General features: G+C 41.3%; 1 protein-coding gene across 1 annotated transcript in view; it reads left to right on the top strand.

Annotated features, from left to right (window-relative positions):
- The window catches only part of LOC139418412 (teneurin-1-like), a 132755-nt gene that overhangs the window by 35960 nt on the left and 77574 nt on the right, over window positions 1-19221 (top strand). Inside the window, exon 3 of the mRNA XM_071167817.1 lies at window positions 17069-17312. Coding sequence (XP_071023918.1) covers window positions 17069-17312 — 244 coding nt within the window. The remainder of the gene's footprint in view (window positions 1-17068; window positions 17313-19221) is intronic.

The raw sequence follows: 19221 nt of genomic DNA, 5'->3' as shown, positions 1-19221 counted from the left end.
GCGTCCTCCCATAATCCAGCCAGTGCACACCAATCACAACATATACCAGGATCTGAGTTGACTGTGAGATCCAAGTGTGTTGTTTTATATTGACTTTTTTTAATACAGGAGTTGAATCACAAATACCTTTAGTGGCCTTTCGCAACAGAAGTGTCTAGTGGTAGAAGAAGTATAAATGATAAATTCCATCTTGATGTATGGGCCAGGTCGGACTACAAGCTCCATGATTCTACTGTCCTGATCAATTTAGCTTCCGTAGTGTAATTCTGTTGGCTGTCATTGCAAACATCTAGCAGTACTGATACAGATTGAGTGGTTGATTGTATTCCTTGACATGGCTCTCTTTATATTCTCCTCCTCCTTCCCACCAGGCAAAGACATAAAGAATGATCAACATCCAGTTTTGTTAGATTTTTTGATTGAGCTGTCAACAAACATGAATTAGATTCAAATCTAGCAACCATGAAACCTTGTCTATTTTTGGATTGAATTGAGAGAGAAATTGTAAACATGAAAAGGTGTGGAGAAATAACAATGAAACAATGTTGACTCAACCCATTGTACCCCATTTGGTATTTCATGAGATTAGTATTTACATAAGCACGACTACCTAAAAAAAGTATTACTTTCTAATATCCTTGATTAGATATTTTGTATCAATGTATTTCCAGTGTGAAGTCATAGTAAACAGATGATTATTTTGAAGAAAAACACTTTTTGTTCTGTTATACCTTAATGTACTTTTAGATTTAAGGTGACGGTGCTACAGTAGTTTAATTGGTATACTGACTGCATCTCAAACGTTTACATAGCACACATGGTGTTTGCTGAGAGGGATGCTGTCATAGTTGTTGGTTCTTAAACTGCAGTCACTGAGACAAAGTGCAGTCGCAGAAACCACTGTGGTTTCACACTATGATGAGAGCAATAGTCTTCATCCTAGATTACCATAACCCATTTCCCCATGTAGAATGGATGTTACCATCAAATGGTGTAAGACTTTAAAATCAAAGTAAACATTTGGGGGACTTGAGCGCGAGCGCGGTCATCTCATGAAAATCCAATCGACTGCTGTGAAGAGTGTGACTGTGAGGCGAGTACACACTAATGCGTTTTCGCCCCAGCCCAAGGACTCCTAGGAGCTTTGTAAAAGCTTAGCACAGCGGGGCTCGGGGACTGGGGGGCTCCCTCGACTGACGGATGTGAGATTTGCTTATTACCCTGCGCCGTGACGAAGCCATGACTCCCAGTCCATTAATCCTGCCCCAGCACACGGCTTCCTGGCCAGGGGTACAGCCCAGCCTTCCTCCCCGCAAAGAGGAATCGCTCCCAGCAATTAGGCCTGATAGGTAGGGGCCTCCGGATGACCTCCTGGGGGGGCATGATAGATCTCTTCTTTTAGACTTAATCTATGAACCTGTTCCTCTCTGTCTTCTGCTTCCAAAGGGTTCTCTCCTGTCTCCACTCAAGGTTGGGTTTCACCATTCTCTGTGTTCTAACCAGGAACTTAATTTTCACTCTTTCTTAAGTCGTTCTAAAGGTCAACAACCGCTCTTCTAATTTGATGTATTGGATGTTAGAGAGTGGAGGTCACATCAGAATTCACATATGCATACCATGTAGTGTGTCTGAAGGTGGAATGCAGTCCATTGAGTCTTGGTGTTGTGTCCTCATGGTCTGCTGTGTTTCACACTCTGACTACAAATGATGCTGTTTGGTATTCTGTCACTTCCATCCAGACGTTATTTTATCGAGTGGAATTGCGCTTATATTAAATCTCTTCTTCTATATGTATAACAAGACATCCACATTATATCTTATACATTTTTCTCATATAGTGAAAATGTAGGTAGGTCTTCCTCTAAGTGATTTATTGAATACTGTGAAGACAACAGTGTCTCCAGCTATTACTGCATAGACAAATATTATTTTGTGTGGAAGTAAATATAGCTTTGAAAATGGCATGAGATATGGAGAAATGTTTTCATCTCTTGTTTCTACTCCATCTCCCACTGATTTCTGAGACTTTAATACTGGAAAGGTTATCCAAATTGGGATACGTTTGATGCGTTTCTTTAAGACACAGACACACCCAAGGGCGTCATGCCCACAGGGGACACAGGGGCACGTGCCCCCTCAGTTGTATTTATTTTTATTTTATTTATACTTAAAATTATAAATGCAACAGTTTCAAGATTTTACTGAGTTACAGTTCATAAGGAAATCAGTCAATTGAAATTCATTAGACCCTTATCTATGGATTTCACATGACTGGGTAGGGGCGCAGCCCACTGGGAGCCAGACCCAGCCAATCAGAATTAGTTTTTCCCCACAAAAGGGCTTTATTACAGACAGAAATACTCCTCCATTTCATCAGCTGTCCGGGTGGCTGGTCTCAGACGATCCCGCAGGTGAAGAAGCCGGGTTGTGGAGGTCCTGGGCTGACATGGTTACACGCGGTCTGCAGCTTTTAGTCCGGTTGAACGTACTGCCAAACTCTCTAAAACGGCGTTGGAGGCAGCTTATTGTAGAGAATTGAACATTCAATTCTCTGGCAACAACTCTGGTGGACATTCCTGCAGTCAACATGCCAATTGCATACTCCCTCAAGTTGAGACATCTGTGGCATTATTGTGTTGTGTGACATAACTGCACATTTTAGAGTGGCCTTTTATTGTCCCCAGCACAAGGTGCACCTGTGTAATGATCATGCTGTTTAATCAACTTCTTCATATGCCACACCTGTCAGGTGGATGGATTATCTTGGAAAAGTATAAATGCTCACTAACAGAGATGTAAACACGTTTGTGAACACATTTTAAGAGAAATAAGCTTTTTGTGCATATGGGAACATTTCTGGGATCTTTTATTTCAGCTCATGAAATATTGGACCAACACTTTACATGTTGCGTTTACATTTTTGTTCAGTATAAAATGTTTTGTTGTTGTTTCTCTGTAATACTACTAGCCACTTATCTGTTTTATGAAGTTGACTTTAGCTAGCCCAGATAGGTTCCCAGTCTCCCAACCTCATAACTAGCAACCAAGTTAGAGTATCTGTCTTGTCCAACTATCTTAGCTGGCATGCCTACTGGCAAGGTTGGTCGACTTTAGAAAAGCAAGTAATAACTAAATGTGCTGAATAAGACTCAGTTAGGACTGGATCACTCCATCAAACTCAGCAAAAAACACCTTTTTGAAATAGTCAGGAAAAAAATACTGTTGGGTTATTCTGAAGCACAATGAACCAAAGCAGTGTCTGGAACACCTGCATAGATTTAATTCAGCAGAGCATACAACAAACCCTATTTAGAATAAACTGTCATGGACATAATACCACAGATGACCTGTTATTGTTCAATTGATCAGTTCTCCTGTCCAGTACATGGATAAGGCTCACACCCACATGCTCTTATGACTAGTGTAAGCTACTGCACAACAATAGTTAGCTGACTTGCTGCATCACTTCCAACTCATTGTCCTCTGGCTACCAGTGTTCTACTACCATCCACATTCTGCATTCATTATCTCTAATAAATTGCCACATTGAGAATCACAAAAGGTTTGCATTGTTTACTGCTCAAAATGTGCTCGCACAGTACGATCTGGAAAAATCTGCTTCCAGAATCCATCTTCTACATGGCATGAAAAGGTGTTGCTGGTCTCTGAAGGTATCAGCAGAACAACTCCCTTGTGTCATGTCAAAAATATGTATTTAGCACATGCTGTGGAATCGCTCAGTGCTTGTCCCGATAACTTTCCTGTCTTATGTGACACATTTGATATTGAAGGGAAAAGAAGTTCTGCACAACTTGATGCCTTCTTCAGTGGGATACCAACACAGTTGCTAAACCGCGGCCCCATGGGGACATCATTTCAGATAAGACGGATTTGGGTAGACAGGAAATGTAGCTCAGCAACACTAGAAAGCTGCAGGTTAAAAGGAAGTATGGAAACCAGAGATAGGTTTGATATGTTCAAGCATTTTCAAAAAAGGCCACTGAATGTTTCAGGGAATTGTTTCTCAAATTGAGATGTTTGTTTATTGTATTAAGTTTATTGTTTGATACTTCATATTCAGATATGGCAGGGCCAATTGTAAATTGAGCAATGAATCTGGAAGGAAAAAAATATTTCCTCTCTTTTAATATTTTCCTACTGATGGCCAACAATTGTTTTCAGAGAATTTTGTTTCGATGTTAGATTAATGTAAACTGTATTGGTGTTTCATGGAAACACCCCCTATTATTTTGCGAAAATCCCACCTTACTGGTGTAACTCTCACAGAGGACCTTGGGTTAAGATTTGTGCTCATGAGGGGAGATTAGGATTAAAATGAATTGATTGGTGTTCAAAATACCAGCCAATCAAAACATAGGAAAATGCACTTCGTTACCTGAATCGATCAAATCAAATCAAATCAAATTTTATTTGTCACATACACATGGTTAGCAGATGTTAATGCGAGTGTAGCGAAATGCTTGTGCTTCTAGTTCCGAAAATGCAGTAATAACCAACAAGTAATCTAGCTAACAATTCCGAAACTACTACCTTATAGACAGACACAAGTGTAAGGGGATAAAGAATATGTACATAAAGATATATGAATGAGTGATGGTACAGAGCGGCATAGGCAAGATACAGTAGATGGTATTGAGTACAGTATATACATATGAGATGAGTATGTAAACAAAGTGGCATAGTTAAAGTGGCTAGTGATACGTGTATTACATAAAGATGCAATAGATGATATAGAGTACAGTATATACGTATACATATGAGATGAATAATGTAGGGTATGTAAACATTATATTAGGTAGCATTGTTTAAAGTGGCTAGTGATATATTTTACATCATTTCCCATCAATTCCCATTATTAAAGTGGCTGGAGTTGAGTCAGTGTGTTGGCAGCAGCCACTCAATGTTAGTGGTGGCTGTTTAACAGTCTGATGGCCTTGAGATAGAAGCTGTTTTTCAGTCTCTCGGTCCCAGCTTTGATGCACCTGTACTGACCTCGCCTTCTGGATGATAGCGGGGTGAACAGGCAGTGGCTCGGGTGGTTGTTGTCCTTGATGATCTTTATGGCCTTCCTGTGACATCGGGTGGTGTAGGTGTCCTGGAGGGCAGGTAGTTTGCCCCCAGTGATGTGTTGTGCAGACCTCACTACCCTCTGGAGAGCCTTACGGTTGTGGGCGGAGCAGTTGCCGTACCAGGCGGTGATACAGCCCGACAGGATGCTCTCGATTGTGCATCTGTAGAAGTTTGTGAGTGCTAAAGACTAAATAACTAAAGGAAACGTTGATATGTATTGCAAAGGCCACAATAGAATGAGCAGCATGAGTATTTAAATGTTATGATCTCTCTGGCATTACAGATATCTCTGGCTACCTTACCCAAACCAAATCCAACTGATAGAAACAAAGGCACACACTTTTTCATGGAATTACTTAAACTTTTTCATGGACTCTTGAACTGAAAAACGGACAAATTCTGCCAACTCTAAATGGAGCTCTTTAATCATCTGAATAAGTGTGTATTTGGAATAGCACTTCACAGGTGAGGTGAGCAGATATTTCTAGTCTAAAGAGGCCCCTTATTGTCTTCCATATTTCTCTCTAGTGGCCATCACTGCAGCTACCCTTGCTGGAATTCTAAGGGAAACTGTCCTCAGTAATATCAAAGATATCCCAGATTGTTCCATGGTTGTGTCTCCATTCTCAACAGAGCATCACCAGAAGAAAACACTTAGCACTCTGTGTCAGTAAGGTCCCTGGGTGACAGCCCCGACCGATCGCTCGGTGGCTCTCTGATCCAGAATGTGTTAAAACAGACAACACAGTGCATTGTCTCAATCAATCAAACAACCTGTTACATTTGTGTTGCACTTCTTGCAGTTTGTTTGTCACCAAGCACTTTAATATAAGACTTAAAAAAAAAAACTGAGACATGTTCCCAGTAGGGAACTTATAAGAGGAAAGCTTTCTATTCTAGATGACAACAGGCGGAATGCAGTTCAGCCGCAAATTGTTTTGAAATGCACTTTCAGATAATTGCTCACCATGAAAATGACAGGAAGTAAGCCTTGTTTTTGAATTGTGTTTTTCACAATTGTCTTTCATAAGGCTCTTTACATAATTATCATCAGTCTCTTTCATTTGATTGTTGACATCTGTAGAGATTCAGTTTATGTACATTATTGGGAAACTGTTTATTGAAAAGATTGTGCAACAACCATCTCCTGGAAACACACACTATTTTAAAACAGCAAATCACAGGTGACGTGGTTAGACTGAGTATGTAAATGTACCGGCTGAACTGTGCTGACCCTTTGTTAGTATTGTGATAATGAATGCATGCTGGCACATGCAGATTCTCAATCTTGTAACAACCTCATTTTGATGAAACTGAATTTGGACCCCACCATAAGGCTTATACAATACCCCAGGTTCATATATTGGGACCTAGATCATGTGTAGCCAGTCTAACAGCTGTTCTACGATCCCCATGCACCCTTAAACTGTGCTTACACTGGGGATGGCCTCCCTGTCGCATGGTGTCATGCCAGGAAGCATGTGTCCATTGGGAGTCCGACTCATTATCCTCTGCTACATATCTGTCCTGCTGTCTATTCCCCTTCGAAAAGCATGCATGATCCCTACTACTGTATATAGCCTATCTGTTCTGCTGTCCACTCTCCTTTAAGAAGCATGGAGGGCCATAAGCCCTAAGAGAGATGTGGCATAGTTTCAGCTGCTGACAGCTCTGCCCTTCAACAGCAAGGTTGTCATCTCTCGCCATGGATGGCTGTCACTTCTGTAGGGGCCTCGTGGGAAGTCAGTTAAGTTCTCTCTTTTAATGGAGGGTGAATAATGGTTTGATAAAGTAATATATGGTGTCAACTTCTGTCAGGCGTGCCGTGAGGCCTGCCAATCCCATCGGACAGAGAGGAGACCAATTGAGTCTGCCCTGTCAGGGACACTTGGTACACGCACAGTTAGGCAGACCACTACAGGGCAGGCAACACCGATCAATACCGCTTTTAATTGCCTGAATCACAGGCTCTTTTTTTTTTCTTGTTATCTCTCCTTGTTTTTTGAAGATACATCAAGGATGTGACTAAGAAGAAGTTATATTTTTGTCCTACTGTACACGCTACCTCATGGGCAGACCAAAGCTACTGATGGACAATGGACCACGTATTTTGGTTGCTTTCTCACAACGTTTTCCTATTCCCACAGAGCAAAGGGATAGTAGAAGTAGAGTGTGTCCCCGTTCTCACAGGAGGCTATTCAGAAACCTTCTGAATACACAGAGAAGAAAATGTATGAGCTGATTATATGAAGTCCAATAAACTGAGGAAATAAATAGGTGTTGAGATGACAGACCCTGTGGAAACAACAGCTGTGTACATGTTGGTAACAGCCAGAAACTGTCAGAAGCTGCTGTATTGCCGGGGGGTTTTGAAGCTCTCTAGTGCAGTGTTTCTTCTTGAATTAACGATGAGGCTAAGGTATGGAGAAAATTGAATTAATTACCAGGCTGTGGTGTAGTTTGTACAGTGCACTTTCTCTCTATTGTACTCCTTCTACAAATAAAGCCGCAGCCACCCGTGTGGACACATAACCTTCAGACTCTTCCTGACTGGCATTTGAGAGATGGGAGCCATGAGTGTCTAATCAAAATCTCAAATGCTAATCTGGGATGCAAGCTTGTGGAGCGTGCAGTTCTGTCTCAAAACAGTATCTATCTCAAGTCATTCCTTCCCAAGTGAGTCCTTTAATTAGCTGCATGGCTAGCTCGCTAACCTCAAAAGTAACCAAATGTAAGACTGGTAATGTGTTTGTATCTTGAATATCTCATTAGGTGTAAGAACCACAGTGACATTCTCCTGGAAAGCACTTTGCATTTTTAACTATCTAAGCGATAGAGAGAGAGAGAGACTGACATTTGTTGATAGTTCAATGAAGTATTTCCTTCCATTTCTTCTCCATCCATTTTGCAAATTCTCATGTTCGGTAATGACATTGGATCTAGTAGTCAAGGTTAACCTGGCTGTTTCACCCAAATGCTCCTCAGAAGAGATGTATGGATCAATCTTATGACATTTGAATGATTCCTGTTGATTACTCAGATTGGTCTTTGATAGAGTTTGATAGGGTTTGTTCGGGTTTGTTAGGATTTGATAGGGTTTGTTCGGGTTTGATAGGGTTTGATAGAGGTTGATAAGGTTTTATAGGGTTTGATCGAGGTTGATAGGGTTTGTTAGGGTTTGATAAAGTTTGATAGAGTTTGATAGGGTTTGATAGGATTTGATAGGGTTTGATAGAGTTTGATAGGGTTTGATAGGATTTGATAGGGTTTGTTAGGGTTTGATAGGGTTGGTTAGGATTTGTTAGGATGTGATAGGGTTTGATAGAGTTTGATAGGGTTTGATAGGATTTGATCTGGTTTGTTAGGATTTGATAGGGTTTGCTATGGTTTGTTAGGGTTTGATAGGGTTGGTTAGGATTTGATAGGGTTTGTTAGGGTTTGATAGAGATTGATAGGGTTTGATAGGGTTTGTAAGGATTTGATAGGGTTTGTTAGGGTTTGATAGGGTTTGTTAGGATTTGATAGGGTTTGTTAGGGTTATGATAGGGTTTGTTAGGGTTTGATAGAGATTGATAGGGTTTGTTAGGGTTTGATAGGGTTTGTTAGGGTTTGATAGGGTTTGTTAGGATTTGATAGGGTTTGCTATGGTTTGTTAGGGTTTGATAGGGTTTGATAGGATTTGATCTGGTTTGTTAGGATTTGATAGGGTTTGCTATGGTTTGTTAGGGTTTGATAGGGTTTGTTAGGATTTGATAGGGTTTGTTAGGGTTTGATAGAGATTGATAGGGTTTGATAGGGTTTGTTAGGGTTATGATAGGGTTTGTTAGGATTTGATAGGGTTTGTTAGGATTTGATAGGGTTTGTTAGGGTTTGATAGAGATTGATAGGGTTTGATAGGGTTTGTTAGGGTTATGATAGGGTTTGTTAGGATTTGATAGGGTTTGTTAGGATTTGATAGGGTTTGTTAGGGTTATGATAGGGTTTGTTAGGGTTTGTGTCATTGCAGTTGACTGATTTTAGGATCCCTCCTAGTCATGCTTTTCTTTAACGTGTGAAAAGTGCAGGGTTCGTGTGTGTACCGCCCAGATAAGCTGGCTCAGTAAGTAATGCATGTCAGATCAGATAAGTATACAGAAAGGGTTGCCCATAAAACGAGGCTATGAATCTAAGAAAGGAGAATTTACTGGCCACACAACAACATGGTACACCAATTCATGTCAAATGGGCTTCCACACAATGGCCTCTGTGTCTGCCAATCTATCCGTGCTAAGGGTAAATGGATAGACTTCCTCTGACCTTTGTATATCGTTTTATAAAAGAGGATCAATACCCGAGCCGCCAGCGTTGACACTTTATCACCATTGCACCATCTGGTACGAAACACATTTTTCTCACCTGAATTATTACAACCGTGTCTACAATCGGATCCATAGACAATAACCGGAGACTATTTCAACGTTGGCTCTGTTCTGTATTGCCTTTATTGCATTAGGAATAAGTCCCTGATGTAAAGAGATTATGTGAGCCACGATGAAGCTGAATGACGGCCTCCTGGTTGTAAAAGATCTGATGTTAGTTTGCTGTAAGATTTATGGGTATGTGCTGGGTCCTATCATTCACAATCACAGATAATCTGTGAATATCCCTGTTATAGCTCCAAATAGAATCACAGTGTGCGTCTGGTCAGTGAACTAGCCAGATATCGTGGCATACTCATTTGAAAAAGCTACTATATGTGAAACATGATGATTTAAGTAATTATTGTCCATTTCCCTCCAATAACGGGTTATCTTTTGACATGTTGCACCATAAAGCAATAAACCATGTCATGGTGCCCACAGGCCTTCAGCAAATCACTACTGGTCCTCAGTGGTGTACGCTTAAAACAAACAGTCAGGTTTTAAATTCAAATAAATACTTATTTAATCAGAATGAAAATATGACTTTTCTACAACTGCATTTCTTCCGATATGAATTGCATTGGACACAGTGCTTTCAGTGATTCCATGTGATAGCCCCATATTGTTGAGTGAAGTCATGGTTCAGAATGATTCAAATATCACAAAACATCCTTTTTGGAGTTCAGCCCCAGAATGTTAAGTTGCCATGTTGTCTCGTTAGATTGAAGTGCCCGAGGTTGATTCAAGAAGATGGGTCATCTGTTTAATCTCATGGAATGCCATTACCCTTGTGTAGCGTGTAAAATTATGTAGCGCTTTCTACAATGGGACCATATTAAAGCGCTTAAAGATTCCATTCACGCACCAGGCTACAACAAATGCATTTTCAAGCCCAAGCTAGAAGAGACAAGGTCAAATTGGGGGAATAAAATAGTATTTGCCTCTCTTCCTCTTGTGTATTATCCACCATGAATAACTATGCCAGAGAATAAATATATTTATGCCTGAAGTGGATAGTCCTATTTTCTTGGCAGAGGTGCTTGAGAGTGTCGTATAAGGACCCTGTTGGCAAATACGTGCTGTCAACTGAGAGATTACACAAGTATGTGGACCAACATTTCAGTTATTTTATGTATAAAACAGGCCAACTGTGCTCTTGTCAATCTGCTGCTCAGTTTAAACATACTGTACAAACCTGCCCGGTCTGTAAAATACAGAAGGTCTTTTCCTTTCTCATGTCTTGTGTCTCACCCAGGCTAGGCATGAGTTACATTCATTAACTTGACCTCCAATCCACAGTCAACAATCTGAGTGGTAAGACTCCCCTTTACCATATGGTTCCCATACAATGCATACAAGTCCTCATCCACAGTGTCTATACGGTGGTTCATCATATCTCGGAGTGGAAGTTTAGGTTTATGAGCTGTGAAGGACAGCTGCTGTAAATAAACATGTATTAATGAAGAGATTGAATACGTCACAGTGTACCCTTCAGGTGCATTCCACTTGTTTTCTGAAGGGAGCCAAGCCATGGGGAAGGACTGTGCAGAAGAAAATGTTCCTCACAAGCATTAATGAGGAACGTTGTCATTGTGCAAGGGGTACTGTATGGTACAACTGTTGCCGGAAGCAAAAATAGTTGATGTGTGAGATGAATAGTTTACTCCAAATTCTCCACCTTTGGAAGTAATTGCGGTAGTACTTTATACATGGGATTTTATTTTCAGAGATTATTGCAGTAGCCTCTGAGGGGTAGGGGAATGGGAGCCGCTCTTCTAGAGTGCCTGAGTGCTGTGTGTGTTTAGCCTCGGCGGTGTTACTCAACACCAGGCATTTTCATTGTGGCTGGCTGATATACCTTTCTATATGCTGAGAGCAATTTCAATAATAGAAGGTCCTGCTGTGAAAGAAATTGTGTTAAAGCCGTTGGCATTAAGAGCTTTCTCATGTGTTTTGCAAAGTCCCAGTCTGATACCGTATATGTGCTAGCTGAACATCCCTTAAGCTCCAGTGTTACGTTTATGTGGCTGGTGCCAGCAGGTTTGTTGTGCACCATTGTTGAATCACTTCAATTCACATTTTTACTTAACGCTCTATTTTTACAAGTGTTTCGGCAGCTAAAAACCCCCGGAAAAGATAACTGTTGTCAATAATGACTGTAGCTATCGTAAAGCCATAACAGAGACGTACAATGTGTAGGTTGAGGAGACGGGTAAAAGGCCACATTTATGTTGTTTCGCAATAAAACAAAGTTTTTTTATATTCAATTGAATTACGTTTGGCTTGTCTATCAACTTTTTTTTGATACTGCTATGATCTTTTTAGAACGGTGCCTTTTTGTCTGGTGTCACATAAGCATCGACATCAAACGAAAGGTGATGAATGAAATATACAGTATTATCCTCCTAGATTGTGGATGATACTACAGTACTCATCTGTAGCCATGCAAAACCAGGACACACTAAATTGAATCTTCAAATTGCCCAAAGTCGGTGCTTGCTTTATGTAGGGAGATGACATAAACTACACCACGGAAATGTACACTCTCTCTCTAGCTCCAGCTGGCTAGTCCAGTTTTTGCACTCCACATAATCCATTTTCATTTAAGGCCTTTCTCTGAATCTAAAAACTTTCTGATCGGTCATGTGTTTAGAGGCATTTCTATGAAATGTCAGGTGCACTGCCAAACCTCACACGCCGACCCTCACACCAACACACGCTCAGACAGAGAGGAATGATTTGTCTGCTGAAAATGCCAGCATTACTTGCGCTTATATACTGTAGCTCCATTCCCATCTCTCTCCATATGCAAAAGGAATGTGAGTTTCAAAGTAGAAATGTCAATAGTACTGAAGACATGCATAATGCACCATGTCCAGCACTTGAAAGCAGCGGGGTGAGGGGGACTGCAGGGCCAGCCCCTTTGTTCTGTACTCTCCCATGTCTAGTGAGACACTGAGCCATGCTCTCTCCCTTCTCCAGGTGAAGCTAATGTGCTTCCCCTCTCAACTCAGGCTCGCTTTTAGAAATAGAATGGATATAACACAGTCAGGGCTCTTTGCACGCATTTTCCATTTTTTGAAATCAGAAGCATTTGTGTTGTTAAAAATAAACAGTGATCCATTGACATTGCAAGTCGACGTGATCATGTTTTGTATTGACAAAATGAAAGGGAAAAGAGTTCCCATTGGCTTTTTGTGTGTTTGTGCATCTCATTGCTGTGAGAGGAATCAGGCTGGCAATAACACTTGTAGACACATGCTCTGGAGCCAAGGTCATCAATAAACTGCTCCCTTGCCTGGACCAGGGCCTAAGTGGGTCAGCCTCACACCTCAGTGTCCCTGACACCGCAGACAAGATGCATCTCCACTCAGATCTGTTGCCCAACGTCCTGCTGGCCTGATTTAATCTAACCTGATGTAGTGTTTTAATGCAGCGATCTTGTTCATGCAGCCAGTTCGTTCATCTTCAATCTGGCACTCTTAACTGCACATAGTTGTTATTCAATCTAAACCATCCAAAAACTGTTCAACTATATTATTTGACTGACATGAAAGATGTTTATGCTGCTGTGTAAACCCTGCAGTGCGGTTGTGATTGAATGTGGCCTCTTTTCAAGACACTGCAGCGGCTTCTTTATGGTACCATAATGTTGTAAAGTATTACGTTGTCCCACCTCTTCTCTGAATCGACAGCCTGTCATGGGGTTATCATAAACAACTTATAAGGAAGGGCGTCTGTAAAAAGTCAAACTATGTCAACTTCCAAGCAGGCTGTCTGAGTCAAAGGAGCGGAAGTGTATTTCTAATGTGCCTCTTTTTGTGTTGCATTGTTGTCAGACTCTGAGTGGCTGCAGTCAGGCAGCACGTATAGCAGCTAGCTTATCTAAGAGAGGATCAGTGAATGACCTAGTCTTAATAATGCATGTGTAAGTGTGTACCCAGTATATTTACATTTTCCAAGGATAAAGCATGTCTGCAGGAGGTCAGGTGTACTTTTAAGACAGTTTCAATCCCACCAGGGGTTTTGTCTTGAAAGCATGTGCTCTGAAGGAAATCCCTGGAAATGGAGTTTAAGCCACTTGTGGTAAATTGAGGCCATGTTATGGCCTGGCTTTGGAACATACTGGATGATTAGAGAGCAATCTCAAAATGAAGGCTTTTTCTGAAGAACCTTTCAAGAAGTGTACGTACTGTTCCTACTTGAAGGCTCATGTTTACACCTCAAAGGCTTGAAAAGAACAAGTAAGTGGTAGCGCCAAACAAGAGACATTGAACATAATGCTTTGGAAACATGTGCATGGGGTTTTTAGGGTAACGTTGGAGACAAATATTGTATTTCAAACTATTTTCTATTTGTTTGAGTCTGTTTAGATTTTGGCATACATTCTGGAAACTATGATGTTCTCCATGTTAGCCCCTTGCAGGGTTAGAAGCATAGATGTGGTTCTTAATCTTCTCATAGCATTCAGTCATATTTTTCCTGGTCATGTGTGTGGTCTACAAAGCATTCTTCAGATCATAGATCACAACATACACTGCTCAAAAAAATAAAGGGAACACTTAAACAACACAATGTAACTCCAAGTCAATCACACTTCTGTGAAATCAAACTGTCCACTTAGGAAGCAACACTGATTGACAATAAATTTCACATGCTGTTGTGCAAATGGAATAGACAACAGGTGGAAATTATAGGCAATTAGCAAGACACCCCCAATAAAGGAGTGGTTCTGCAGGTGGTGACCAGACCACTTCTCAGTTCCTATGCTTCCTGGCTGATGTTTTGGTCACTTTTGAATGCTGGCTGTGCTTTCACTCTAGTGGTAGCATGAGACGGAGTCTACAACCCACACAAGTGGCTCAGGTAGTGCAGCTCATCCAGGATGGCACATCAATGCGAGCTGTGGCAAGAAGGTTTGCTGTGTCTGTCAGCGTAGTGTCCAGAGCATGGAGGCGCTACCAGGAGACAGGGCAGTACATCAGGAGACGTGGAAGAGGCCGTAGGAGGGCAACAACCCAGCAGCAGGACCGCTACCTCCGCCTTTGTGCAAGGAGGAGCAGGAGGAGCACTGCCAGAGCCCTGCAAAATGACCTCCAGCAGGCCACAAATGTGCATGTGTCTGCTCAAACGGTCAGAAACAGACTCCATGAGGGTGGTATGAGGGCCCGACGTCCACAGGTGGGGGTTGTGCTTACAGCCCAACACCGTGCAGGACGTTTGGCATTTGCCAGAGAACACCAAGATTGGAAAATTCGCCACTGGCGCCCTGTGCTCTTCACAGATGAAAGCAGGTTCACACTGAGCACATGTGACAGATGTGACAATCTGGAGACGCCGTGGAGAACGTTCTGCTGCCTGCAACATCCTCCAGAATGACCGGTGTGGCGGTGGGTCAGTCATGGTGTGGGGTGGCATTTCTTTGGGGGGCCGCAAAGCCCTCCATGTGCTCGCCAGAGGTAGCCTGACTGCCGTTAGGTACCGAGATGAGATCCTTAGACCCCTTGTGAGACCATATGCTGGTGCGGTTGGTCCTGGGTTCCTCCTAATGCAAGACAATGCTAGACCTCTGGCTGGAGTGTGTCAGCAGTTCCTGCAAGAGGAAGGCATTGATGCTATGAACTGGTCCGCCCGTTCCCCAGACCTGAATCCAATTGAGCACATCTGGGACATCATGTCTCGCTCCATCCACCACAGACTGTCCAGGAGTTGGCGGATGCTTTAGTCCAGGTCTGGGAGGAGATCCCTCAGGAGACCATCCGCCACCTCATCAGGAGCATGCCCAGGCGTTGTAGGAAGGTCATACAGGCACGTGGAGGCCACACACACTACTGAGCCTAATTTTGACTTGTTTTAAGGACATTACATCAAAGTTGGATCAGCCTGTAGTGTGGTTTTCCACTTTAATTTTGAGTGTGAAATTTGATTTCCATTGATAATTGTTGTGTGATTTTGTTGTCAGCACATTCAACTATGTAAAGAAAAAAGTATTTAATAAAAATATTTAATTAATTCAGATCTAGGATGTGTTATTTTAGTGTTCCCTTTATTTTTTTGAGCAGTGTATTATGTTTTAGGATTAAGATTGATAAAATGTTATTTGATCTGTTTAATAATTAGCCATTTGAGCCTTGGATTCTTTAGTGGGAAAACTACCCTCCCAAACAACGTGCCCTTCATACATCTACAATAATCATTTCCCCTTATCTGATGGAGTTCAATCTGCAGAATTATGTTAGATGTTACCTGGTAAATATCAATACTCTGAAAAGGGAAATGATGGAAGAATTGAACAATTAAACTGAATGAATGGCCATTAGATCAATGGAGAGGAGTGCTCTTATCAGATTACTGCAGGTCCAGACTCCAATCTGCATTATTCTATAATGCTTTAGAAGTGATCCTTGGCATCTAAACGCTGATGTATAATAAGCAGGAGTAAAACGTATCACACAGACAAACAAAATCAATACAATTCAATTCAACCTCTTAGGCCAAACGCAGGACTCTGTCATTAGTCTCTTCGTACACAACTGAGAAGAGTTAATGCAGACTTGTCTCTCTAATTGCGGGGAAACTCAATCATGATAACAAAGTTGGTAACACTTATGAATACACTCTGCAAAGGTACCCTCTACATAGACACTAATAACTACTCACATAACTATAGAGTAGAGCAGGGTTTCCCTAACTCAGTCCTGGAGCCCACCCAGGTGCAACTTTTGGTTTCCCCTGTTCACTACACAGCGGCTTCAAATAAACAAAAGTTGATGATGAGTTGGTTATTTGAATCAGCTGTGCAGTGCTAGGGCATCGTAAACAGGCTGTATAATGCCATATGAAGCGAGGTGTGAAGTTATTGTGTTACCATGAAGTGTAGTTATACAGGAATAGGTCTGGATGGTTTTGTAACTCACTTTAAAACATTACAATTATTTTTTATGGCATTAAATATCATTTTTTACATTTTGTAATTTAATCCATCTAAATATATTTTACCTCGTTGTTTTATCAAATGATTCAATACATTTTTGATAGTATAGTATGGATCCATTGATTCTAGTTTGACTTTGAAACCACTCCAGACATCATGAGAAGGACAGCCATGCATCTTCTAATCTAAAGATTACATTTTTACTAAAACCGTTCCATCACACAAGCAATAGTGGGGAAAGCATTTCATTGGCTTTAGAAATATATATTGATTTAATGCAATCGTGGCTCTCTTTTAATTTCATTAAGAAAGCTTTGATTTGATTTTGGTACTCCTTGTATATAGATTTATTCTTGTATTCTTGATTTGATTTTATGTTTATTGGTTGATCTTATTGCAAAATTAGATTTTTTTCAAAATTGTACTTTGGAATGATAACCTTGTTACATGTGCTAATTAAACTGAAAATATCCCCCAGGCTCTCTCTAAATTGATGAAAAGTGAACGTTAAGTGCTTTCGGAATGTCACAAAACTCTCCGACACTTATCAAGCCACTCAGAAAAGACTCAACTCTCTCTCGCTTTCTCTCTCACTTTCTCTCATGCTTTTTCTCAAGCTTTCGCTCTCCTTTTCTCCCCACAGAGCTCCCCAGCAGTCCACCAGCTCAGTTCACTTTCAGACCCCTCCCCCCACCTCCACCCCCTCCCCACGCGTGCACATGTGCCCGCCCAGCCCCTCACGCTCACGTTTCTGAGGCACTGCAGAGGAACACCCTGCCGGCTCGGAGCCAGGCGATGGACGGAGATCCCACTCAGCCGGCCGACAGAGACAGAGGCCAGCTCCACAACAGCTGGGCCCTCAACAGCAACATCCCCCTGGAGACCAGGTAGGCCTCGGCACCACCACTCTCACCTGCCTAGTAATGGGGTCAGTGCAGTGTGGCAGACACCATAACAGCTCTGTGGCCATACTTTCCCCAGTATTGAGTCATGCAGGTCTCTTGGTCTCTTTCCCTCTGTGTTCTTAATCACCGTGACACTTCAGTACCAGTAACTTGGATCCACAAAATAGCGCTAGCTTTGAGAAAAGTCGATTGAATGGATATGTTGTTGGCCTGAGTTAAGTGTTGCAGAGAAGACCCCTGTGACTTCAGTCACAGACCTCTCAGACTTCTTTAATGATTCACACTTGATAGAGATGAATCATGGTGTACATTTATAATGAGGGGTTGGTGGTGCATAACTAAATCACATTGCTTTGATGAGATTCAGGGCTAATGCTTTTGAGAAGTGAAGAGGTGTACAAATCCAAATAACATAAATAGATGCATTGTTAACTGAACATATTCAAGATCAAGGCCTTTCCAATCCTTTTCACAGCAAAAGCCTGTTCACAATTAGCGTTTAAAGAAATGTATCAGATGTAAATATAAAACTGCTGTAGTTGTAAAAGAAAGGTTGTCTACAACTGACTAGGTGTTTGCATAGCCACACGTGACAATTTATGAAACAACAACTTTTTTGGAAGTGTATCCATTCATCCCAAATAGGGTTTTTAATTTTTAAATAGACACCCAAAGAGAAAACCACTTCAAGCGGTCACCCTTTATGAACGGGCTTGTCTTCTTGTGATCACTTCCCCATAATTTTTAACTGTGCCTGTCTCTGCCGGGCTAGATCATTTGTGTGAATTCCAAGCTTCCAAAATGTGACCTTTATCCCTTTTAGGGTAAGAATTATCTTTGTCCTTCATTAAAACTAGAGGGAAGAGACAAGATGAGGTGGCAAGATCAGGTGGGAACATTCTAGCCAATGAGAGGGCAGATACGCATGTGAACAAGCCAGAGAGATACATCGAGGACTGATTTTTGTGTCTGTGCCATTATAGCATCTGTGACGGCATTGGCAGCGCCGTTGGGGCTATCTCCATTTAAAAGTAGTCCATTTTCTTCTTCTTCATTGGCTAATTGCTTCCAACTCATAGGAATCCCCACCCAATTGAGTACTTTAAAATGGTGGAAGCCCTCAATGGTAATGTCCAGGGGTAAAACAAGCTATATCCATGATGAGTCCTCTATCTATCTCTATGACCACAGGCAGAACGCTGATATAAAGTCGTTGACGAAATTCTACATACGCACTTATATCAGTGGATTCGTAACAACCTAACCATTATGAAACTTATATTTGATCAAATAAGCCTCGCGTAGCAGTTAGCAATTACATTTTTGATGACCAAATGCGACCCTCTCATTGACCTCCATACAAAAATTCCTCACTTTGTGGCCTTATTTTCTTGAGCTGAGTAAAACCTCTCGCTTCGCCTCTTCCTCTCTGGCTACACTCCTAATTGATAGGAAGAAACGATGGCTACCAACAGCTGTCAGATCAAAGGTGAAAATACAGAAATACAACATTTCAATCCATTAGATTTACTGTAATGGAGAAAGTCATTGTGGGTAGTTCAGAGGTTGAAAAACTCTATTATTAACTTAAAATGAGTTGAGCTCTCTATATGCTTCTTTCATTTTCATGCTTAGAAAATGGCAAATTCAATTACTGTACACCACAAGCAACCAGGTAAATCTTCCCCTCTTCATTTGATGTGGAACACAAAACCAATCAAAGAATTTCCCGCTTGTTATTAATGACAAGCTTTGTTTGGCTTTGTATGGAGGAAAGGGTTTTAACATGCAAAGAGAGACCACTATGACAGGAAAACTATGAAAAAGTAAATTAATCATATGAAGTAGAGAGCCTTTGTCAAGATTGACAATTATGCTGTCTGCTTTTTGA

Source organism: Oncorhynchus clarkii, chromosome 10, assembly GCF_045791955.1.
Source record: "Oncorhynchus clarkii lewisi isolate Uvic-CL-2024 chromosome 10, UVic_Ocla_1.0, whole genome shotgun sequence".
Taxonomy (NCBI): Eukaryota; Metazoa; Chordata; class Actinopteri; order Salmoniformes; family Salmonidae; genus Oncorhynchus; species Oncorhynchus clarkii.
The sequence above is the reverse complement of the archived record's forward strand: the minus strand, read 5'-3'. Positions and strand labels throughout refer to the sequence as shown.